This window comes from Ictidomys tridecemlineatus, chromosome 6, assembly GCF_052094955.1.
Source record: "Ictidomys tridecemlineatus isolate mIctTri1 chromosome 6, mIctTri1.hap1, whole genome shotgun sequence".
NCBI classification, from domain to species: Eukaryota; Metazoa; Chordata; class Mammalia; order Rodentia; family Sciuridae; genus Ictidomys; species Ictidomys tridecemlineatus.
This window is the reverse complement of record NC_135482.1, coordinates 38,867,245-38,894,140: the sequence shown is the minus strand read 5'-3', so window position 1 is coordinate 38,894,140 and position 26,896 is coordinate 38,867,245. Positions and strand designations below refer to the sequence as shown.

The 26,896-nt window shown below is 35.2% G+C and overlaps 1 protein-coding gene across 1 annotated transcript in view; it reads left to right on the top strand.

Annotated features, from left to right (window-relative positions):
• Nav3 (neuron navigator 3) overlaps window positions 1-26,896 on the top strand; it is a 781,792-nt gene that overhangs the window by 187,841 nt on the left and 567,055 nt on the right. The window contains exon 2 of the mRNA XM_040280283.2: window positions 21,185-21,595. Coding sequence (XP_040136217.2) covers window positions 21,524-21,595 — 72 coding nt within the window. The 5' untranslated portion in view covers window positions 21,185-21,523. The remainder of the gene's footprint in view (window positions 1-21,184; window positions 21,596-26,896) is intronic.

Sequence of the window (26,896 nt, the reverse complement as noted above, 5' to 3'; positions counted from 1 at the left end):
TGTAAGTCCTGGTTTTCCTAATTGTTCTGTGTGATGTGAATTTGGTTTGCATTATTAATAGTAGTCTGTGGTTACCAGCTGAATGCCTTTTTCTTGTTCTCATGTTGTGGACATGTGTGCTTCACATTGTTCCTGGTGGATGATGGCACCTGACCCCTGCCTTGTGTGTGTGCTTGGTAACCCATCAGTTATATCCACCTCTGAATGATGATCAGCAGCCGGGCCTGTAAGGCTAACAGCCAGATGTAAAAGCAGCATCGAAATTGAGACTCTCATTTCATGGTCAGATTCAGCAGGGAGCATGGTTGTGACTCAAGCCACATTTTCATAATCAGGAAAACAAATGACAAGACAGAGGTCTTTTCAGAGAGGGTCTGTTTATAGCTTTCATCAGTGGTTCCTTTTGGATTTAATTAGAAATACTTGCAACATCACTTTTGGATTGTTTTAGTAAGCCTAATAAAGAAGACAGAGTATACAATTACAAAATGGCACTTGGTAGGATTGGTATGGGTATTCAATTGAACTCCTAGCAGTAAATCAGCAAGCTTCTTTGGTAATTTCCTGAAGTCCACTCCTCTGTAAAACCGCTGTACTCTGTAGTGGAACTGCCTTGATGAAAATGAATTGAAATGAGAAAAGTCACTCTTTTCTCTTTTTGGCCCTTAGAGGCCCTTTCACTTGAAGGCTTTCTTTAAATAAGCTATGTTGGTTATGGAAAAGAGGATGTGATTAGGGTTACGCTGACTTCATTAAACTAGAAGCTAAGTTTTTGCTGGCAAGTAATGAATTTTCAGAGAACATATTCATTTTTATTCTTACGATCTCACTTGGGCCTTCACTACTACTTTTATAAGGACTGTTTACTATATTCTGTACTGGGCACCTAAGACACCTTGGCCCAAGCCAGAAAATACATTAAGTACCACTCATCCCTCCCATGATGTATTTGTAATGTGTGGCCTCTCTGAGGACCCTGCTGCTTACAGATCACCCTTTACTTTTTAGCAGGTAGCCAATGGATTCAATGTGGTGGCTTTAGATAAAAACTCATTTTAATTTCTACTTCAGACCTCAAATTTAATCTGATTCTAGCTGGGCACTAGGGCACACACCTGCAATCCCAGTTGCTCTCCTGAGGATCACAGGTTCAAAGCAAGCTTCAGCAACATAGGTCCTCAGCAACTTGGTGAGATCCTGTCTCAAAATTAAAAAAATAAAAAAGAGGGGGGCCTGGGGATGTGACTCAGTGGTTAAGTGCCCCTGGACTCAATCCCAGTACCAAATAAATAAATAAAAATTAATCTGATCTTAAAAGGGGCTGTGGCTTTATACCTTTTGGAAAAAAATGTTTATTTTCATGCTCGAATAGCGCTTTTAAACAAACCTTTTTGAAGTTACATGGTGAGCTGCAGATAATTCTCAATAGATTATAAATACACAAATACCTTAGTCATGACTTCTTCAGCATTTAAATTCTTTTTGCATTGCACAAGAAAGTGTAAATAGATGTTAAAACACACAGAGACTGTTAATGTGAAGCAGAAGGGAAGAAGGAAAATATGCATCCATGTATAGAAAAAATAAGTATTCTTGCTGTGAAAATTTATATGCATTTTGTTTTTATGAACAATTTAAAATCATTCTCATTTTCTATAAACTGTGAGAACTTTAAAAATTAAAAAAGATAAGCTAAATATAAAATTTTTAGTAAATGATGTCCAATCATGAAACAGTAAGTATTAGGATCAGGAGCCATATTCGTTGTTAATATTGGCTTACCACTTTCTATTTAGCCCTATTGATCTTTTGTTCTTGCATGGATTCCATGCTCTTGAAAGCATTTACTGTTTTTTTTTCCAGTATAAAATAAATATGTTGTAAAAACATTAGAAAATGTATACAACAAAAAAACTAATGAAATGCATTTATAATGAAAGGAGAGCTGATGAGATTTCTTTGAAACAATTTCAAGTGAAAGATAGGTGGGGTATAGATGAAACCATACTGGTTGTAAGAATTAGCTAGGTGATGGGGTACACAGAAGTTCATCATGCTGTTTATCTTCTGTATACTTTGAAAATTTCTGTGAAAAGAATGGGAAAAAAAACCCCACCTGTTTTTCTACTTTGGGGAGGTAACTATCATGTGTTAATTAATGATGTTTTAGTCAATGAAAAGAGCATATGTATGATGGTGGTCCCATAAGATTATAACATCTCAACATTTCCTAATGCCTGGTTACATCAATAAAAACTGTAGTTGTAGTTCAACACATTACTTAGGTTGTTGTGCTGTTGTAGAGAAATGTAATCATCTCCCAGTAGTATGAAAGCCTGGTACATATATGTACCTTTAGACTTGGTGATAACAAATGATTGTTACTGTGTATTTACTGTACTAAGCTTTTATTGTTACTTTAGAGTGTACTCTTTCTATTTATTAAAAACAAGCTTATCCTTTTGTAAAAAATTATTTATTTATTCTAATTTGTTATTCATGATGGCAGAATACAATTCATTTCATATCACACATATAGAGCACAATTTTCAGTCACTGATTGTACACAAAGTATTTTCACACCATTACTGTCTTCATACATGTACTTAGGGTAATGATATCTCATTCTACGATCATTCCTACCTCTTTGCCCTATTTGAAGTTCCTCCATTCCTCCCATGCACTGCCCCCATCACCGTTACAAGTTAGCATCAAAGAAAACTTTCATCCTTTGGTTTTTTGGGATTGGCTTGCTTCACTTAACATTTTATGCTCCAACTCCATCCATTTACCTGTAAATGCCATGATTTTATTTTCTTTTAATGCTGAGTAATATTCCATTGTGTATATATACCAAAGTTTCCCTATGCATCCATCATCTATTGAAGGGGATCTAGGTTGGTTCCACAATTTAGCTATTATGAATTGTTCTGCTATAAACATTCTTGTGGCTGTGTCCCTGTAGTATGCTGTTTTTAAGTTCTTTGGGTATAGACCAAGGAGAGGGAGAGCTGGGTCAAATGGTGTTTCCATTCTCAGTTTTCCAAGGAATCTTCATACTGCTTTCCATATTGGCTGCACCAATTTGCAGTCTTACCAGCAATGTATGAGTGTGCCTTTCCCCCCATATCTTCACTAACACTTATTGTTTTTATTCTTAATAGCTGCCATTCTGACTGGAGTGAGATGAAATCTTAGAGTGGTTTTGATTTGCATTTCTCTAATTGCTAGAGATGTTGTTTTTCACATATTTGTTGATTGATTATATATCCTCTTCTGAGAAGTATCTGTTCAGTTCCTTGGCCCATTGTTTTGATTGGGTTGTTTTTTTTGTTGTTAAGGGTTTTGAGTGCTTTATATATCCTAGAGATTAGTGTTGTGCTTGTGGTAAAGATTTGTCCCATTCTGTAGGCTTTCTTTTGCTGAGAAGAAGCTTTAAAGCCAAGAATCAATAAATGGGATGGATTCAAACTAAAAACAAGTTGATTCTAAAACAGTATGTCATATTGTGCAGCAGCAGCCTCAAATGCCTTGTATTTACTCTTGTTTGCATCAAGAGGCCAGGTCAAATGATTGACCTATTACCAAGGCCTCTGTTTCTTCTTCTGCCCATCTACATATTCACAAAATACCCTTACATATACCTACACTTTCTTATTTGCACACAAATTCCCTTTCTACAGTGACTAAATAGGGACTCCGGTTTTCTTCTGAAATATTGTGGGTGGGCTTCTGTTCAGAACATCTGTTTAGAGTTTGTTGACTCTTCCTGTATGGTTAGGTTTGGTGAGTAAGTGAACCACTCCTGCACTCACCTTTGAAGTTCCAAAACACAGTTAAGTGCTGTGTATTTGGACACTGAACCATTGGGAAGACTTAGGGTTCACTTGTGCTTGATGCTGTGTTCAGACCCAGCTTGAGTGTCTTCTATGGGATGAGATGAAAGTGAAGAGAAGAGGAAGCAGGAGAAACCCCCTCACTCTCTGAGTCTGTTGTTTGTGCTGTTTATTCCCCTTTCTCTAATAAAATGGATGGAGAAGAAACCGAGCAGAACCTTAGATTGAGGAATGAAAGAACTGCATTGCCTCCTGCTTTTTCCATAGATCCTTCATATCTCTAGCACCCAAACCAAAGCATGAGCCAGTTCCATGTGCACACATTTCTTTCCATATGCACACATTTCTTTCCATATGCCAAGATGATTTTTTTTAAAAAAATTTATAAATAAAACTTTGAGGAGAGTGCTCAAGAGATTCTCTAGGTACTTTCAGGACTTCTAGACTAATAATTCCTATGTAGACATTTACTTATAAATCTCTTTTTTTGTTGTTGTTGTAGTTCCAAAACTAACCCTAACTTGAGACTTTGGCGGAATTTACATGTCCAGTTTTGCAGTTTTGAAAATTCTGTTCCATGATCAGTTGTACCCATCACTTTTAGATTGCTGTTGTGTGGGCAGCACTTCATGTTAGGAGCATGTGGCAGAGAAAACCACTCACCTCATGGCCAGAAAGTCAAAAAGGAAGAGCAGTAGGCCAGTATACCATTATGCCCTTTAAGGGCACATTCGCTTATGAATTAAGGACCTCTCACTAGTCCCCCTACTCTTAAAGGTTCTATCACCTGCCAATAGCTCCAATCTGGGGACCAAGACTTGGGGAGATATTTAAAATATAAGCTATGGCAATGTGTGAGAAGTGTTCATGGCACACACCACAGTTCTACATTAACTTTGAGACTACTACAGGAAGGCATAGGCCAAGGTGTGGAAAACAATTGAGAAATACACTGAAATTCACAAAGCAGTTGGCGGCACAATTTTAAAAGCTTTCTACCTGTACAGCCCATATCCTTGGGGATGGTGTTCTTTGCATGGGTGGTCCTCCATGCCTTAGGAAAATATAAAGTTCTGAACACCCAAGTGTACCTTTCCATGTCCTGCGTCTTCACTTCATCCCCACTTGGTTTAAACATTTTTCCCTATTTACATTTGCCATTTTCTTCTTATCCTGTAATAATAAAACTTGATATAGAGATTCTGGAGCAAATAGATTTCTGTACTAAACAAAATTTGTTACCTAGGTTGAGTCACTGATAAATGGCAGGAATTTAGAATATTCTAATAAGATAATATTTTAAAGTCTGACCTTTCTTTCAGAAAGACTTGTGTTTTAAAATTTAGGTTTATTATGACTTCTACTCTCAGGTTGGGTGCCTGATTGGTTTTGTTAGACTATTAAATTATATTACTGGGCAAATTTATGATTAATGGCTTTTCCATTAATGTGTGCTTAAAAACATGGTCTTTGTTGACTTGAAATACATGGTTTAGTTTCTAGTACTTCTCCATCCTGTCATATTTTTGTATTTTGTTATGATTCCAGAAGAATTTTTGAATCACAGGATATTTCAACAGTTATGAAAAATCTTAATATTTCATCCAATTATTTAATATTATGTGTTTATCTACTTATATTTCAATTCTTCAGCATAAACTTTGTAAGGAGTTAGTGGGTAATCATGTGCTTTAGTTTTTCACTTATTATAAATAAATTCATCTAAAAGCTTTCACTGATTCTGGTTCCCATTTATAAAGCAGCAATTGTGAAAAAAAAATCAAAGCAAAATGCTTTTTAGCCAGTTCCTATCAGGTCTCTAGGCCCTCATTGCTCCCAATATTAAGTTAGTAGCTTCCTAAAAGTAACCATTTGATTGAAATTTTCCATGGAAATGAGGATTTCTCATTATTTCAAAGTGATTGATTTTTAATCAAAGTCAAGTTCTAAAACATCTTTTCAGGATTCTGTACTTGATTTCCATGGGTTTCTCAGGCACAGTTTCCTTTTGAAATATTACTCCTTTTCTAAGTTTGATTTTCCTTTAATAAGGAGAAATACATTTTTTTCCAGAAGTGACAATCTGGAAATGAGAACGATAAAGAAATGGACCCTGTAGCCCTTCAACTTGACTAAAAGAGGTTCTTTATTTCCACATTTTTAGGTTGATAAAAGTATTTTGTTGCTGTTACAGACAACTGAACAACTGAAGATTCTCACTTTCTGAAGATGGAGTTACTTCTTTTTAAATTGCTCAAACCAGATACTGATAAGAGGTCTTTCCTGAGATGTGGATGGTACATCATTTGTTTCTTAAAATTGCTTTGTGTTTTCTTGGAAAGTTAAGGATCTGTAGAGTGTTTGAGTTACTTGTTGCTGTGGCAGCTGAAGTGCAGATCCATTTATTGGTTCACCTGCCCTCTTTAACATGTCTTTTACTTCGAGTTAGATTTACTTTCTAGGTTTCAAAGCTGCAAAGAGCCTTGACTGAGATTTTTCATCTCTCACTCTCCTGTCCTCTCCCCATCATATCACCTTAGCTCCCTGGTCTTTCCAACTCCCTGATCTTTCTTCTTGTCACATTTCTTTTGCTTTTCTTCTCTTCTTCCTTTTTTTGAATGGATTTTTTTTATATTTAACATTTATTTTTAGAATCCTTCAAACATATACAACACAATTACTTTTGGAGAATTATAGGAATATGAAAACATTTTTTTGAAGTTTTGTACTTTTTACCTTTAGAGAATTCTAAGACATTAAAAGATAATTTTATTTTTAATCAGTGTAAGAATAATAATGTGCAGAAAAAGATGACAGATTTTTCTTATGCAGGCAAATTATTGTGCTTCAGACTGGAAGCACTTTTGAATTTTTGTTGTTTTTCCTCTTACAATAATCAGAAAGAAGACAGTCCTTTGAATTAAAATATCATTCCATTACTTTCAAACAATTCCTTTTTGTTTGATGAAGTCTAACAATTTCCACAATAAAGTTTTTCTGGGTAGATGAGAGCTTTCCTCCATTCTTCTTCTTCTGGTAGATCTAGTGAATTCTATTCCACTGTTTATATAGATTAAAAAAAATTTAAAAAGCGCTATTGCTCCACTTGTGTGTGGCCCAAAATGAGATTTTAATAATTCTTTTGTGTGTTTTTAATTTTTATGACAAGTCTCCTCCTTATCAGTAGAGACCAACTAATTTGACTCCGACCAAAAAACAAACAAAAATCCCAAAACAAACAAACAAAAAAATAACTGCACATACATAACTGTCTTCAGAGGAGATGTATGCCTCTCCATTCCCAAGATATACACCTCTGCAAGCTGATTTCACTAGGGCTTTTCTTCTCTTCTTTCTAGCCCTCTCAATTTCCCTCCTTTCCCCTCTTCTTACTGTCCCCTCTGTTTTGAATGTACAATTCTATAAATGACATTGACTAAGCAAATGCACATCATTAAATGCTATGGATTCTTAAAGTCACTACAAAAGTCAAAATCAAATATTAAATTTACAAATATTAAATATGAGTCTGCCAAGAGTTTACTTTCTCTTAATGCAGCAGTTCTTTTCTGTGGTTTTAATGTTTTTATTTACATGTATTCTAAGGAAAGATCTTCCATGGAAGAAAGACTAAGGAAAACACGTGGGATCATAAGACCCTAGAAAAATGAGACAAACCTCTGTCTATGAGGAAGGTCATGGAGGCTTCACAGAAACATTTGCCGAGACACTTCTGAGTGGTTCAAGTACACACTCAGCATGGTCTTAAGGATGATAGAAGACACTGAAGTAGAACATAAGTCATTAGTATTCTAAACTTAGTTATGCCAAGAGATGCATCCAAACAGAACTGGGAAAAATGAATTTGATCAAAATTTCTGCAAGTGGAGGCTAGTGGGAAGAGAGTTGACCCCAATCCTGAGTAGAACAGGGCAGTGCCTGGAATACTCTTAAACATCACACTGTGTAAGGGTGGGTAAAATTAAGGTGCAGTCCAAGGTGTTATAAATAATTCCCTCTCCACAATATAGCTTAAATATAGCAAAAATAATATTTGGGATATATGTCTTTTATTCTTTTCTGGAAGTCCAATGATAGTCAGCCTGTGATTAGTATGCTCATGTAGCCATTCATGGACTCGGGCTCATTCAATCTCTTTGGCACGTCCTTCTCAACATGCAGCTTGCATGTCATGGTTGACACTAGTCACTAAATACTGTGGATGAAACCAAGCTTCTGGTTCTCACATTCATTGGGCCTGAGTAAGTTATTACCGTCTGCTAAAATGTCACCTGGATGCACAGGAGGAAAAAGCACCATGGTAAACCTATACTGTAGTCTCTTCTTCAACTGTGAATAGTGAGATACAAAAGCACTCTATTGTATTGAGACAAAAATGAGAGCAAAGCAAGGTTTATATGGGACACAAAATAATATTCTTACCCAAAGGGCTTCTTTCCTCCCATTCTTTTACAAATCTCATTACTTATTAGGATGGATTTCCATTGAGCTCTAGTTTCTCTGCTTTCTTTCTTCCAAATATACCATTGGCCCTTTACTAGAAAATTTCTACACTTTTATATTCTGGCTAGACTTGATCTCTACTTAATATAGAATTTTGGTATTTTGTAGATAGCACTTCTTTAGTGTTGGACTTGTACCCAGAGACATTAGTTAGTAGAAACTTTTAAGTTATGATCTGAAATAGGGGAGGCTGAGAACAACTCTGAACAAAGAGAATGTACTTCTCTTAAATATCTGTAGTTTGGAGTGTATTGATCAGAGTGTCAAGGGCAAGGACCTTAGCTACGAAAGTGGCATAGCTTAGCAGTGTATAAAACCTTGGAATATCAAAGTTGGAAAGGCACTTAGAGATTATAATTTCACTCTTTTATTTTGAAAATCAGGAAACTAAAACTGTGATGAGTTTTCACAGTTTCAAAACTTCCAATTCTGAATTCATGAAATCAGGTTGTTTCCGTTATGCTGGGAAGTTAACTCAGAACTAGAGCACTTGCCTAAGGATGTGGAGGGCCCTGGGTTCAATCCTCAGTCCCACTACCAAAAAAGAAAAAAAAAGTTTCCCTTAACATGTCTTTAGATCATCTTCTCAGTATTTGTTAGATTTGCTTCAATAATATCTCCTGACTTTCCCCTTGAACCTTGTTATAGCTTACAACAAGTATCTTTCTTGTGCATGATCATCTCTGCTTCAGTTGGACTTGGAGACCCAGTGGGTTGGGTTTACATCTTTGCCATGTATTTCCTTTTTCTTCAGGCATCCAAGGCATGGTTTTCTCCTGGAAGATCAGGGGAGACAAGAGGACAGCCAATTGAAAACTTCTGCTTACATCTATCCACTGGGGTTCTGTTAGGCAAAGGAAGCCACACAGGGTCAGGGGATGGGAGACAATATTTTCTGAAAACAAACTAGTCTATCACATTTGCTATCAGGCCAAGATTTCTGTATTGTTTAGTGATATAGATGGAAACTTTTCAGGTTCATAACAATTTAGTGGAAGATCAGTGTTCCAGAGCAGGTGGGAAGTTCCAACCCGGGAACCCAGGTTCCTTCCATCTTCTTGCTCTGTAATTCCCTAGGGTGTTGACCTAGTCACATGGTTGAAGTTTCTTACCAGCACAATATTCCTTTCCAGCCAGTGGGAAGATGGAAAGAGAGAAAATGTCTGAGCAAGCAATTTCCTTTTGAAATTGTTATCTGAAAATGGAGCATGTCATCTGTACATGCATCCCACTGGCTAACGTTTCATCCAAGGGGACATCTTTCAATCAGGGACACTGGGAAACTAAGTCTCTCATTTCAGTGCTCCATGTGCAGCTAAAACCTTGAGCATAAATGGAGAATGGATATTGGTGACAATGAGCAGCTGCTGCTCTCAGGACACTTGGGACAGGTGATACTATGATAGGGGCAAGAGTGCTGTTCAGAAAGGTGAAGATACCCTAGCCCTGGAGGAAGTAGGTAGATAGCACTTGAGCAAGGAGACATGAAAGCAGTTTGTTTTTAACTTAATTCTTAAAAAAATTTTTTTTAATCTTTCCAATTCTCAGTATATATACTTTCATGAATACCCAGGTTTAAAGGATTGTTCATTTGCTTTTGCATCAAGAAACAGCCATGTGTTTAAAATCTCCCCAATCGGGACTGTATTCTCTAAGTAACCAAGTCCCTGTACAGACTAAATGTAAGAACCTAATCAAATAAAAGGTTTGGTTAAAGTTACATAATAAGGCACTGCATGTTTGTAAGCATACATCATAATTTTATCCACATAATGTGTGCTCTATCATCTGGGTTGTGACCTGAGTTATTGGAATTACTGTGTTTCCCTCTCTCCTCAGAGCTCAGAAACTCCATTTTAGAACTATTACTGAGGATCGAATTGATGTCAACCAGGAAACTGTAATTTCCTGTCACTTGGCATTGAATTACTACATTGAGTTTTCAGGCAATAAACAAATTTAGCTGAAAGATGTGAGCTTTTTTTCTACTTATCATTAGTACCTAAGAATATGAATGTTTTACACTGTTCCATCTCCATTACACATACAATTATTGGCTCAGAATGATATTCAGCCTTCCTTGCATCCTTTTATCTTGAACTAATCAAGTTCAAACTTCCTGCAGAAAACCAGTGTATGTTCTTTTAAATGTGGGCTGCAGAGCCAATTTATCTGATAAAGGCAAAGCACCTACCATTTCCAGGCTACATAAATGAAGCAGAGCAGCTCTGTTGCAAGGAACATAATGTTTTCTCCTGCTGTTTTTATTTCTCTTGTATATCACAAGTGGGAGAGATGGAATTTTACAAGAACTTAGTTTGTGAAGCACAAGGCAATGCATGTTTTAAAATATCTTCTTTGAATACTTGGTGTAGAAAAAAAACACCCTTGTTTTGTTTTGCATAACTGGGTTGCAGTTTTCTGAAAGCTAACCCATGAAATTGTGTATTGCATTAGTGTTGGTTTTCCGGTTGCTAGGTTTTCTTTGATGCCACAAACAGGGATAAATTTGTGTGAGCGGGTCATTTATGGGGCAACCAATAGCACCAAGGCTCTGTTTAATCGTGTGCAGCTGAATCAGGTGGAACATAAAGATTTCCTGGGGTTGACTTGATGGATTCCAACTCTTTGGATGTAGGGAAGAGCAAGGAACTTAGCTGAGGGGCCTGAGGTTGATGAAGAGGCTGTGCTTCTCATTTCCACCTGGTCCTATTACCTTTGATGATATGCAAACACAGGCCACAATTTATGAAACTACATTTTTGATGAGGAATATTTAGAATATTTCTAATGTTTTACTGCCTTCAAGGAGACCATGCTATTGCTGCTGCTGCTTCTGATGATGATGATGATGATGATGATGATGATGATGATGATGATTAGTGTGTGTGTACATAAATTTCTTCCTAGGAATTCAACTGATAGATAACAGGGTATGCCAAAATTCAACATTTTTGGATTTTGCCCAATAACTTACTAAACTGCTTGTACCAATTATATAGCCACCAGAAGCTTATGATGGTTTTAATATGATTCCACATTTCCAATGTTTGCTGTTGGTATCATGTAATAAGACTGTTAGTGTCTTTTAGAAAAGTGTTATAATTCCTGGCCACATGTGGTGACATACACCTGTAATCCCAAGGACTTGGGAGGCTAAGAAAGGAGGATCCCAAGTTCAAAGTCATCTTTAGCAACTCAGTGAGATCTTGTCTCTGTATGGAAATAAATAAATAAATAAATAAATAAATAAATAAATAAATAAATAAATAAATAAATAAATAAATAAGCAAGCTGGGGATATGCCTCAGTAGTTAAGCACCCTGGATTCAATCCACAGTACTGCCCACCCCCACCAAAAAAATTTGTATTTCCTAATTAATGCTTTTCATGTGTTTGTCACCCATTTTTCTTGTGCCAATTGTCTTGTCATTTATTTTGATTCTATTTTTTTGTAAAATGTTTGTTTTCAGTGTGGGCATTTTGTCCTTTCTTTTTATACACTGGCTCTTTATTGCATTGATGACTGGAGTTAATTTTATCTTTTTTATTAGAGTTGGTATTTTGCAAATCTTCTCTAGAGAAATCTTTCTTTTTCTGTTAGTCTTAACTGCAAAAGCAGTTGTCCCAGAAACACTTTTCAAAATGGTCAATTCTTTCCTTACTGAACGGCATATGGGTAGTCTCTGTATGGGTATTTTTATTTTTATTTTCTGAGTAATATATTTTGTCTTTCTCTTTGGCTCATTCTCTGTTCTCATAAATATTACTGTTTTATATAAATCGTGATATTTATGAATGCATGTTTTTCATAATTGTCTCAGTTTTTCCTTTGTTCCTAATATAAATTTCATGATCAGCTTTTAAAATCTTCTCTAGAGAAATCTTTCTTTTTCTGTTAGTCTTAACTGCAAAAGCAGTTGTCCCAGAAACACTTTTCAAAATGGTCAATTCTTTCCTTACTGAACGGCATATGGGTAGTCTCTGTATGGGTATTTTTATTTTTATTTTCTGAGTAATATATTTTGTCTTTCTCTTTGGCTCATTCTCTGTTCTCATAAATATTACTGTTTTATATAAATCGTGATATTTATGAATGCATGTTTTTCATAATTGTCTCAGTTTTTCCTTTGTTCCTAATATAAATTTCATGATCAGCTTTTAAAATATCATGTGTTGAGATTTTGTTTGGAGTCTAATTGAACTTACATAACTATAAGGAAATTGATACCTTTATAACATGAATGAACATGTTATACCTCTCCATTTATTGAGGTACTTTTAATGCCTTCCAAATGAAAACAGAAAAGACTTCTCTTTGTGAATATTTTATAACATTTTCTGGCTTCATCACTAAGGATATTATATTCAGTGTTTCTCTTACTTGTACAATTTTTTAAAACTACATATTCTTTGTATTTGTTGTTGATTAAAGGATATGTTTTGCTGGTGTCAAATAAGATAGTATCATTTATTATTTCTAAAAAATTTCTTTACAAATTTTCTTGAACATCTTTATTAGTCAACAATACTATATATAAGCAGTATTTCCTTATCCTTTTATTTCTTAATGACACTTTTTGGATCATACTCTGGTGGTAATGATCTGTAATATAATGGTTGGCTGAAATGGCATTAGTAGGGATAGGGTGTGGTTCAAGGGTAGTTTGAGTAGCACATGCAAAGCTTGGGTTAGCAATACAAGAAAAAAGAAAACCAAAAAATAAATGATAATAGTAGTTGCCTTTAACTTATTCCTGACTTGTAGGATTTATCATTTTATACATCTACTGTATTTGCCCATATACCTAAGTAATATTCAGTAATAGTTTGTGTCTTTATTCTTCATACTGTATTCTTTTTATATGACTGCTCCAGATTAAATATTGAAAAAAGAGAACAAGTACATAATTGAAATAGAAGAAACAAATATTTCCACTTACATGAAATTTCAGGACAAAGGAAAATAAATCTATGTGGCTGAAACTCAATGGTGTTTACCTTTGGGGATATGATGCAAAGGGGAAATGAATGAACTTGGATTTGAGAAGTGGTCTATATCTTAACGTGGATGGGGATTAATGTAGTCTGTGAGTATATTATAGACTGAACACTAAAGATTTTTGCAGTTTTGGCCAGATGTATAGCTCTGTGATAGAGCACTTGGCTAGCAGGTATGAAGGTCCTGGAAAATTCTCTCTCTCTCTCTCTCTCTCTCTCTCTCTCTTTCTCTCTCTCTCTCTCCCCCCCCTCCCTCCCTCCCTCCCTCACACACACACACACACACACACACACACACAATGATTTTTTTACTCTATACATGTGGCATCTTAATTTAAAAAAAGTATCTCTCAAACAATAAGCTCAAAAGAAACCTTTGACCTTTCTAAATATATTTTTGGTAGAATGAGACAATTAATTTTGGTACAGCCTTTCAGTTTCAAGGTAAATTGATATGAGCATGCATATGTACTACCATTTAGGGAACCACTAATGGATTCCAGTTAAGTGGTATGATCAAATGTGTGTTTGTAGAGCTAATTTTGCAAATAGTACATAAGACAGTTCAGACCCTTATGCTTTTCTTAATTTATGTGACTTTATGATCTTCTCTTTATAGATTGCTGACTCCAAATCTAAATCTCAATTCCAAACTTCTCTTCTGTAGCTTTAAACTTCTTTGTAGAATTAATTACCTATCTATCCTTGGATGCAAATTGGGTATTTATATATTGTGTTTTGTGTACTTTTAGATGATATGAGTTTTATGCTCATTGTAGATTATGAAAAAGTTCCAATTCAGAATTTTCCATTTACTTCAATGTATTTATAAACACATCTTTATCAAAAATTTGCTCCTCTTCACCCAAATTAGGAGAGGAGATTAGTGTACTTCACCATCATGCTGCTGCTATTTGAAAAGGACTTTCTTTCATTAAAATTCTATCACCCTTACTAGGGTCTTTTGGGGAGATGGAGAAGAGAGGTATAGAGGACTTATTGTTATGAGATGGCTAATTCTAGGCTTGGGGGATTCACATAGTTAATGGTCTGAAATTTTTGGAGATCCTATGGAAACCCCCTGATCTTACCTTCCCTGAGCTGAGTAGTGGCCTCTGTTTGAGCTATCTTTGATCTCTCCTCTGCTTCTCCTTGCAGTAACACTTATAGCTTCATTCATCAGGAGACCCCTTAGCCTTGTAAATGACTCTTTGACAAGATCTCTTTTACTAGATGGATTTAATCATATATTTTTACTTCGGGTTCCATATCTTGTCTATGAGATATGCATATCTTTGATCTGTTATCAGAGAAGACCACAATTTATTTTTCAGATGTGATACTCTATAATGTGGCCAAGGGCTGTCTCACCTTGCTCAGGAACTAGGGCTCTCTGTCCTCTTGACTGCAAGGAGTATTCATCAATCTCTCTAGTGGTCCCCTGACAGAGTCTGAGTTGGGAAGTAGCATAGATGGCAATCACTTACAAAAGTAATCTTCAAAAGTCATTTCAAAATGCCACTTTAAAAAAATCATTTTTATCCTTAATCTGAATGAGGGACTTGTAGATGAATCTGAGCAATATAAAAAGCTTCTTTTAAGCTATAGAAATATAAAATTATAGTTCTACATAAAAGTGATTAAATTTTACTACCAGACCCAACCACTGCATTTTTTTGGATAAGAGTGACAGAGGATAAACATGGCATGTTAATTATTTCCTTCATGTGATAAAACACCTTTTAAAATCTTTATATATAAATTTACTTTTTTTCTAGCTGATTTATAGTTTTCTCATCTTTTCCTGTAAAACTAAAAATAAGTCAGTTGATTCTTAATTTAAAATGAACCAAAATCATATGCAAATTAATGTTCATAATTCATCTGTTAATTCCATAGGAAATTGCCTTTCACCATCCTTGTTAAGTCTTTGGTATTCTAAGGCTGTGATGTTGGACAAAGTTGAAAAGACTAATTGGTGGTCCTTAGTTTCAGTTATATAGTACTACCCAGTATACTATATGGTCTGTAAGGACAAGAGCTAGGATTTTCAACTTAATAATTTTGAACCTGCACTATGCTAATCCCATGTTAGCCATTAAGTGGTACATGTGTCAGATCTTTTTGCACTGTAGGGATAATGTTGCAATGGATAATCTTGAACAAATTAGGGCATTAATGATGTGTTTTGGAAATATTGTTCATACTCTTATGAAGAAATGTGTATAAAAGGTGTGGCTGATGGATAGTCATTCCTCAGTACTCACCACTCTTAAGAAAGTGGGAGATATTTAGAAAGTTAGAAGATAAATGCATTTTCTGACTTTTGACAGATCTTGCTATTAAAAAGTGTGACATTGTGTTCAGATAAAATTGTATACCATAATCAAATGACTGATCCATTCCTGAAAAGAAAATACTGCCCACTAATAACAAGTTTCATTATTCGAAACTTACGTATTTTTTGTTGTTGATTATTGGAAAGACCATTCGTGGGAATATTAAAGACATCAGTGTATCTGAATTTTTTCTTAACTATTTTTTTATTTTGAAACCTAGAAAGAAAACTATACAGAATATAAATTTATAGCTCAATGAATTGTTACAAAGCTAACATCTAATGTAATATATACCTGTTAGAAAAAAGAATATAAGTAGGATTCCAAGCAAATGTCAATCAAAATATCCTTCCCTCCTTCACCAAAGGTAACCAGCATCCTGATTTCTAATACCATAGGTTACCTTTTCTAGTGTTTGGAACTTTATATAAATGGAATCATGCAGTATATGTCCTTGGTATGGGCTTTTAAAAAGTCTTAATATTTGTGAGATTTATATTTATTGATATGTGTTTATAGCTTGTTAATTTTATTTATTATCTCTTATATTGATATGCCAGTCATTTATAATTCTGTGTTGATAGACTTTTGTGTTGTTTCTAGTTTTGTTTTTAATTTTGTTTTGCTATTCTGAAAGAGTGTTTTTGTATGCTTTTCCTGTTGTACATATGCATGTATTTTTGAAGAGTACATGCCTAGCATTATTATTGCTGAATCATAAAGTATGTACATTTTGAAACTCACTAAGTAATACTAAACATTTTTTTCTGAAATAGTTGTACCAGTTGATACCTTGACGAGCACTATTTTTGGGTTTCATGTCTTTGCCAATAGTTGGACTTGTCATTCTTTCATTTACTTATTTAGATGAAGAGTTACATCTCATGTGGTTTTGCTTTGCATTCTCCTAATACCAATGAGAGGGTTCACTTTTTTATTTGTTTACTAGTACAACCCTCTTCCTTCCTCATGTTTTGTTTTTAAATAATTTTAAAGTTGCAGGAAATGTCAGGAAAAATAACACGGGGGAAGTTCTGTATACCTGTACCCAGTATTCTCCGATGTTCACCTCTTTCATAACTCTAAAAGCTAAGAGACTGGTGATGGTACAGTCCACAGATCAAGCACATTCATCTTGCCCTAGTGTTATATGCATGTGTGTGTGTGTGTGTGTTCTGTGTGATTTTTACCACATGCATAGATTCAAGGCACCAATCAAGATGCAATGGTTCTCCATCCCTGCAGCTCTCTGTGTTGCCCCTTTTGGACACCCCTTCCTCTTTCATAAATCATAGCAATCATTACCATGTTCCTCATCTACAGAATTATTTTTAGGTGTGTATTCAATTATTTTTGGCTTTTTTTTTCAGTCTTACTGATTTTTACATGTACATCATGATTTTTAGAAACATAGGTAAAAATGTATAACAAGTCCCTTTTCCCAGGTGGGTTACATTTACATTCTCCTACTGGTGTCCTTTGCCAGTCTTGAGATTAATCATGCTCCTCAATTTTCCTTCATGTTCAGTGCCTCTGGACTGGTGTGGAGGAGATCTTTCCCTACCCTGAACTCTTGAAGGCATTCTCCCAGGGTATTAATTACTAGGTCACATTTAGATCTGCAGTTCTCTTGTAATGAATCCTTGGTGCGAAGTTGAGATGGAGGTCAACCTTTTTTCCATATAGATGTTCAAGTCCGCCACACAAAGAGTGGAAGGCTTTCCCATGGCTTTGCTGTTCCACTTTTGCCATATCTGTTCAAGTCTGATTTGTGTTGTGTGTGATTGTGTGGGTGCTGCATTCCGTTGTTAGATTTGTCTACCAGTGCATTAAAAAATATCTTAACATCTGGTGGAACAAATACCTTCGACTTGTTATGCCATCTTGAATGATCTTGATGTTTTGCATTTCCACACATTACCCTTTAGAAGCAACTTCTCAAGTTATAAAGAGAACACTGGAGATTTCAAATGGCAGTGCTTTGAATCTATAAATATTTCAGGCTTGAGTTATCATTTCCAGAGTATGGAATCTTATTTGTCAATGTAGCAGAGTTCTCTATTTATTCAAGGGTTTATTTTCTTTTGCTCTTTTAATGTTTTATTGTAAAGCTTTTACCATATTTTGTGAGATTTTTCTTCCAGGGTATTGAATATTTTTAATTGTATCTTTTGAAGTTTGATTTTCTAAGTGTTGATGTTTTAAGGAAATAGAAAGGATTTTCACATATAGACTGCATCCAGGCAATTTTCAGAGTTCACTCATTAATCTTAGTAATTTATCTTTTTATTTTTTAATATCTTCTATATAGATCAACACAACATTTGCACATATTAAGTTTTATTTATTCCTTTCCACTGCTTCACTGCCTCCCTTCAACTATCTTTCCTCCTCCCATACCCTTATATTCTTACCTCACTGAATGATTGGGACTTTCAGCACAACATTGAATAGAATTCATTTTAGTAGTTATTCAGGTATTGTTCCTGATCAAGAGGAAAATTTAAAATATTTTACAAATAAGTATGATTACATTTTTGTGAATATATATATTTATAAATTTTTTAGTTGTTGATGGACCTTTATTTTATTTATTTATATGTAGTGTTGAGAATTGAACCCAGGGCCTCACACATATTAGGCAAGTGCTCTACCACTGTGTCACAACTCAGACCCATGAATGTATTTTTTAAGATAAAGAAAGATTGTTAAAATGTCCTCTTACTCTTCATTGATAATAAAATTTTTGGTCATGAGTCAGTGTTTAATTTATTGAATTATGTTTCTGTACCATTAGAGAGGAGTAAATAATTTTTCTTATTGAATTAATGTGATGAACTATGCTGATTTATTTTGAAATCTTAAACCAGTATTTTATTCCTGGAATAATATCAACTTGGAATTGATGCATTATTCATTTTCTAAAGTGCTAGATTCAGTTTGCTAATGTTTGTCTAGGATTTTTGCATTTATGTCCATCGGTGAGATTAGTTTGTGATTTTCTTGTCATACTTCTAAATCTTAGCCAGAATTTTTGTTTCACAAAAGCTTTTATTTTATCTCATCCAAAGGGTTTTATTCATGAGTTTGCTATTTTAGGTAATGATATAATCATTTGTACGTTCATGCACACATATTCAATCAACCAATTCTGTCAACTCTACCTTTTAAATAATATGTCACTGGGTTTTGTGATTCTTTCCAGTCCTGTCAGCTCCTATGCTAGTTCAGGATGATATTGTCTGTTTCTTGGATTGTTCTAACTATGCCTCTGAGGTTTTTCTGCCACAAGGTAGGATCCTTCCTAATTTCCATGTAGCAGTGAGGTTGAACTTTTAAAGTAACAAACCCCTTTACGCTGCTTAGAAGTTCTCAGTGACTACTCATTGGATTTCCTTCCACTTCTCACAGTGGCCACATTCTCCCTTAGGTGCAAGCCCTTGTTCATGTTTCTTCCTGTTCCAGTAACATTCACAGTAGTGTACAAGCTAAAATATCTAATGGCACAACAGAGGAATTAAGGAGGGAGCAAGGGTCAGCAAAAGGATCCCAGAAAGGAAATAGCACATGCAGAGGGAGTTTAGAAGCTGATTTTTAAATGGACTGTTTGTCTAACACTTTGGCTGGCATATGTTGTGGGACCTGGTTGTTGTTTCTTAAAAGGAGCAGGATGTGATCATCCCTTGTGCTTATGGACCAGGCACTTAGTGCAGCTCATCTGAAAAAAGTGACAAGAGTGGTGAAGAATTTTCGAAGGTCCTAGCAGTGGTTAACTTGGATATAGTGATACCTGAAGAACTATCATATAAAAGTGAAATTGGACATATTATGTGTACTTTGATGACTCCAGAAATTACACATGATGACAAGAGGGTAGAAGAATAGGAATGCAGATTTTATTGTCTGAATTAGGAAGAACTATGTAAAGACCAGAACTTCCTCAGTAGGAAAAGGCTGCCTTTTGAAGCAGTGATTTTCTTCTTTTTCAATGTATTCAAGCATTGGTTGGCCAGTTATGTATAATGAATTTATACACTGGGACTGTGGTCAAGATAGAGTCTATGGCTGAAGCACAGGAATCTGTAGTTGATTAGGAAGCCTCCTGGGTGAGTCATTATGTGGACAGCTTGGGAATCCCTACATCACAGGAAGGTTTCAACTAATACATGGTTTTCCCTAATCACAAGTATCTAGAAGAAATGAAGAAAAAAATATATAGTTGTCTAAGCACTATTCTATAGCTTTTAAACGAGCAGGGTTGGGGCCCAGGAATCTATATATTTAAGGTTACTGTTCTTAGTTGCTTTTGTTTTCTAGCTGGGTTTGGAATTGCTGAACTTTATAACCATTTTAAGGTGAAGCCTCAATTATGTGTATATGTAACCCAGCAAAATACTTGACAAACTTACTGTATGTGGACAAAATATTTTAACATGAGTCAGAGAAGAATACATCTGGGACAAGGAGTGGGTTTTGGAATCAAGGTGATCAGAATTCTAATTTTAGTTCTGTTACTAATTACTTACTAGACTTGCAAAACTTACGGCAATTTCCTCATCTTAGAATGCAGTAATAATAAAATTTTGCAGATTCATTTTGAAGTTGAAATAAAATTTCTTTTTTTTTAATTTTTTTTATTGGTTGTTCAAAACATTACAAAGCTCATGACATATTCATCTTCCATACATTTGATTCAAGTGGGTTATGAACTCCCATTTTTTACCCCAAATACAAGTTGCAGAATCGCATCGGTTCCACATCCACATTTTTACATAATACCATATTAATGACTGTTGTATTCTGCTACCTTTCCTATCCCCTACTATCCCCCCTCCCCTTCCCTCTCATTTTCCCTCTCTACCCCATCTGCTGTTGTTTAATTCTCTCCCTTGTTTTTTTTTCCCCTTTCCCCTCACAAACTTTTATATGTAATTTTGTGTAACAATGAGGGTCTCCTTCCATTTCCATACAGTTTCCCTTCTTTCTCCCTTTCTCCCACCCCACTCGTCTCTGTTTAATGTTAGTCTTTTCCTCATGCTCTTCTGTGTTCTGATCTTAGTTGCTCTCTTTATATCAAAGAAGACATTTGGCATTTGTTTCTCAAGGATTGGCTAGCTTCACTCAGCATTATCTGCTCTAATGCCATCCATTTCCCTAAAATTTCTTATGCAAAGTATCAAAATATCTAGTATCATTTCTGGTTATGTTGGGATCTCTACTAAAGTTCTTGGTTCCATGATTGCTGAGATTTGTGAGTGGCACAGCAGTGGTACATGTACACATTTGGGTACACATTTAAAATACCAATTATTTGTTATTTTTAATGCATTAGGGTAAATAATAACGAATTTCAACTGCTATTATTTTTAATTTAAATATTATTCATGTTTAAAATTTTTTCTAACTTGAAAATTTCAGTAATATTTTCATTAATTGTAAATGGTGTGAGAGATTTAAATGTACCTCTTTTTTATTTTATCACAGGTTTACAGGAACTCTGTAATTTTTTTTTACTAAAATGGGAAACTGTGAAGAAAGAAAAAGATAGCAGTTGGAGTTAAAATTCCTGGATGAATATTTCACTTGTGAGAAGTCAGCATTTAAAAACGATATGCTGATTTGGAAGGTCCTGGGAGTAAATTGCAAACTTTATATTTTTCATTCAATCAATGGATTTTTTAATCATTCCTTGGAGTCGGTAAAGTTCGGAGATGGTGTGTGATGGGAAATGTGGTATGCCAGAGTTTTCCTGGTGATTGCATCTTGGATTAGTTTGCTGCTGTTTTGAAGAGATTCCATTTTGAAGGGCAAGAACCCAATGTGATGGATTTATCTTCAGAAATGAGCAGACATGGGAAGAATCCAGTGAGTCACAAGCTAGAAGACCAGAAAAAGGTAATACAAATACATTTTCATTTGCTTGCTCCTTTTTGTTTATGCTTAAAGAGAATTTTATAAATTGAAAGTGAATGTTCTTTATAAGATAAAATAGCATACTATTTCATGGAAATTACTCCTGTTGCGTAGCCAAGTGTTGCTATGGGTCTGGATTTCATTACCAGTGGGTGATTTTGTTTCTAGAGTCTTTTGAACATGTTCCTCCCATGGATTGGCAAGGATTACACTGTGTTCTCTCACCCTGACTCATGCTTGTGACCTGCTGACCTGACAGATACTATCAGTTCTCTAAGATCTTGAGTGAGGCATGAGTCTTGATTATCCTTGAAGTTTTTGAGCAAGTTGAAGCTCTCCTAAAAACAAACAAACAAACAGTAACACCTGCTTTACTGCCAGTAGAAGGTATAGGTGGCCTCTGAAATTCTCCACTTTGTTGTCCTTGGGGCATATCAACTTAGGCTCTTCTCAGTTTTATAGCTGATCTGGAAAGTGAGGCTACTGTGACCTTTGGTTTCATTTTTCATGTGCAATGTCAAAGAACTAATGGAAAATATCAAGAAAGAAGTGTGCTAATATTTTGGAAAAGACAAGTTGCAAGAGCTTCAGAGTAAGAAACAGGGAATTGAACACTGAGTAGCACTTACAACCTCATTTTCCTCCCTTTATAGAAACTCTCACTTGCTAAGTTATTGCATTGTTGAGAACCATCTAGAGAGCACTTGTTAAAAGGGCCAGAGATGATGACCCAGTAAGAAAGCCCTACTCATAGTGAAATATGTGATCATGTAGGGTGTGCTCATTGACTGTTAGTACAAGATGAGGAATGTGGGGACTCAGTGTAAGTAACTGACATCAAGGAATAAGGAGATAGCAAAAGGAAATTTTAAGTAGATGTGGATGAAGGAGGAATGATTAATATTTACTTTTACATCTATATTAGACATTTTATTTACTAGTCATTTTGCATGTCCCAGAAGACAACTAGCTTTTTGATAATTTTGGAGGTAAAAAGTTTAAAAGAGGCTATGCCGAGTTAATAGCTTATTACTGTATTTTTTATTTAATTTTTTATTTTTTGCTATTTTGATCAATTGTATGGGGGAGCTACAGCGATCCCTTTGCAATTAATAGAGACAGAAATAGATGGCTTATTTATGTCCAGTCTGGTTCTTTATTGAGCTTACCTGTAGTAAAAATAAATCTTAGAAAATACTAAGTACTTTAAAATTCAGGGTGCCTGGAGTCAGTTTACACTTCAATGTGGATATAAATTTCTGAACAAATAAATGAATTCTGGGAACATTGGTGCTTTAAATGATCAGTTTTTTTTCCTTCCTGATTATAGTAGGGTGCTAACTTAAAAGAGGTGGCCAGGTAAATTTTAATCTAAAAGAATATTCTGAAGTTTCTTAACTCTAGAGAGCCATTTAATCATTTTCTGTATTTACATTTCAAAAATATCTTCACTCTGATGGTAATTTGCCTACTGTCTTGGGTGGATTAAGAGGGAGGTGGGAGAACAGGGAAGCAATTAATATTTTATAAAGGTACAATTTTAGTTATTGACTGATTTTCTGAGAGGAAAGAGAAGTACCTCTGCAGGTGGTACTGTCTTTTCATTTCCTAAATAAAACTTATTTTCTGCCAGTCGAAGGGGGATGCAAGACAAAGAATGAAATGGATTCTTAACGTTGTTCTCTGAATTTCTTTGTGGAACTTTAAAGATGGTCTGTGTAATGCTTAATTTCCCAGGCCAATTCACAAAGGACTGTTCAGCTCATAAATAATGTATTCATAGTAACAGAGTTTAGAAAAAAGCTTGGAGACCCATAATTCTTTGGGAGAATGAGAAAAGAGGATTCCTTTCCCACTGTGGCTTCACCTTCTAGCTGGTAGAAGATGGGGGAGGAATGAACATTTCCAATGAGCAGAACCAAGAGTGAAGTGAGTTTCTGTTTGGTTTTTGTTTTGTTTTCTTAGTAGTGGGAACTGAACTCAGCCCAGGGGCGCTCTTTGCTGAGCAATGTCCCCAGTCCTTTTTATTTTTGGGGAGTGCCTTACTAAGTTGGCCAGGCTGGCCTTGAACTTGCCACCCTCTTGCCTCAGCCTCCCTAATAGCTGGGATGATAGGAAATGAGTTTCTAATGATGTCTTGAGCTACCCCACTGATGTGGTCATTACCAGAGGAGCATTGGTATGTGAGATCTGCAGATAAGCCAGAGACTCAGATGTGTATGGGAGCAGGGGAGAGATTTAAAATTATACTTGTTAAATGGCAGTAGGTATGTCTAGTCTCGGTGACTCTTTTGTGAGTTTGTATCAAAGGAAAAAATGAAATGGAGCATCATAAATGTTTATAGACTAAACTCTGCCTATAGTCCTGCCACCACAATATTTCTAGTAGAGATTATAAAAACATTGCTGCATTTACTTCAAGTGTTCACAGTCTTCCATGATGCATTAATTTAACACGTACAGTGTTCCACAGTGGTAAAATAAAAATGCATTTATCCTAACTTATGTCTTTCTACAGACAGATGAAGGTGTTATGAATATGTCTTATTTTCCTAGTGTTTGGCATATGTTAGATGTTCTGAGTAAGATGTGCTGAACTGGATTGAATATAGCTGCTCTTCCAAACACTGCACAACTGACTTCTTGTTCAGTTTACACACAGCCAACTGGCTTTTGTTTCTAACGACAGAATATGTGGAGTTGTGCTTATTATGATCACTTTTAAGTAGAAACCCCTAGGATACCGAGTGTGTAAGTCTGTGAGTATGTGTTCTGTTGGGTGAGTAGGGAGATGTAAGAGAATTGGCGGTTGACGGTGCATTACTACATGCCAGGAACACGCTTGGTTCCTTCCAGTTTATTAATAAAATACCTTGCTACAAAGATCAAACTTCCTGAAGAGTTTTAGTCCTGTTTATATATTGGTTCCTCAAGAACATATATATCATAATTCAAAACTGAAGTGCTTATGAGTTTGTGACTTTTTGGGTTTCTTTTATGTATCGTTTCATCAGTTTATTGAATCTAAACAGGGGAGAACATACTTAAAAGTTCATATCCAGAAATTATATCTAAAGTACTCTTCACTGTGAATAAACCAGAGAAGTGGGTCTTGTAGGAGTTAAAGAAAATGCTTCTAGGAATCTCACATCATTTTGGATTAGTGTAGGACTAGGTAGAATTCACTTGCCTTTTTGTTTCTTGTTATTTTCATTAGCAGAACTTTTGGTTCACAATGGCCTGTAATCCTGCTCCTGGCTTTGGCTTCTAGAATGCCCCAGATGGGAAAATTATCAGGGCATCTAAAACTTCCTGAATGCCTGAAATGAGGTGTTTATTTTGAAAACTTTACCTTTTTGACTTTGTTTGCATGATGATGCCGGGACTATGGGTATATTGCTTTCCATTAATTTTTTGTGGCTTTATGGGATTATTTCTGCAAAACCCTGGAATGGTGAAAACCCATTAGATACAAATGTCACTGCTCTATCATTAGTAGTGACCTTGAACTAAAAAGGACAGTTTAGTAGGTTTTACTGTCAATCTAATTGCCACAGTTTACAATTCAAACAACCCTGGGACCTTGTTTTATTGCTCCATGAATTTTTTATGTATTAAATGAAAGCATTTGTCATAGTCAAGAGTTTACTAGTAATATAAAAAGGTAGCAGAGTGCACATTTCAAAATCATGGCTATAAATACTTGGTGACCTGTTGGGATCATTTTCTCTCTGTTCTTTAAACCAGAAAGGGGTAGAGGAATATTAATTGTATGTATATATAGATATTAATCTACATGGAAATGTTTAAGATTAATACCACCTTGGTTTTTACTTCCTAAAATCATGTCTTTTACATAACCACTTAGTATTATTTTCACTCTGCTATTGCAAAAAGCTGAAGATAAATTCCAGTGCATCATGTCTTTCTTTTTGAAAGAAGGCAATTACTTCAGTGTGCAGTGAATGAGTGTTTGAGATACGGATAATCATATATAATGAGGAATTGTATCAATTTCTAAAAGGGAAAAATGCTGATTTGGAAAAAGTCTTTTTTCAAAGGGATACCCCTGCAATGTTTTGGAATTAAAATAAAATTTAAGCTGTTATAGAAAGTATTATCAGCAAGTGACAGATCTTCATCAATGTTGATTCACATAGATCCATTTTTTTTATTCTTCTCTTAGTCAACATCAAACAAGAAGTAATGTCAGGGCACTTATACCTTTATATGACTGTGTTCAATGGCTCTAATAATTTTACTGAGAAACTCATTTATGATTGCCAGTGCTTTAGGGAAAAAATACTTAATCAATGTAAGGCTAGCATAATTCTTATTCTACTATTTATATTTTTAGTGTGCCAATTTTTAAAAATTTAGTTTTCAGTTTTAGTCAGGTTTTTTTTTCTGTTGTGACTAAAAGACCCTACCAGATCAACTGTAGAGGAAGAAAAATTTATTTAAGGGCTCAAAGTTTCAGAGGTCTTAGTCCATAGAAGGCTGGCTCCATTCCTTAGGGCTCCAGGTGAAGCAGATCATGATGGAATAATGTGGCAGAGGAAAGCAGCTCACATGATATTCAGGAGGCAGAGAGGGAGACTCCACCCTCCAGATACAAATATATACCCCAAAGCTATACCCCAGTTCCCATCTCCTCCAGCCACATTTTATCACTTTAGTCACCACTCAGTTAATCCCTGTCAGGGGACTGATTCACTGATTGGGTTAAGACTCTCATAACCCAATCATTTCTCCTCTGAATCTTCTTGCATTGTTTCACATGTGAGCTTTTGGGGGATACCTCACAACCAAACCATAACAATTTGTTCTTGCATATACTTGCAGTGATGGTAAAATAACATCATATTTGAGTCAAGATATGTATTGAGATTATTCTTACAGGTATTTTGAACTACTTGAAACTGTTTATGTTGGAAACTGATTAGAGATGCTTCTTAAGAGAAAAATGTGAAGATGTGTCACTGGAGAAGAGAGGGTTTAGTGAAGAAAAATTTACCCCTCCCATTCTTTGATGTTCTTGAAGGATGTATTCATTAAATGGTACTTTATTTTTGTAAATATAACTGACTGCTTTTACATTAGTGTGTGTGAAATAGGTTAAAGGGTTCAAGAGGGAGAAAACATTTTCTGAAATCAAACCACATTATTTGTTAATCATCTAATCCCCAACATGGCTGCAAATATGAATAGGTTGTAATAGGAGCTTCAACAAAATTGATAATCCAATCACTAATGATCCAAATTTTTGATTTTTAAAAATAC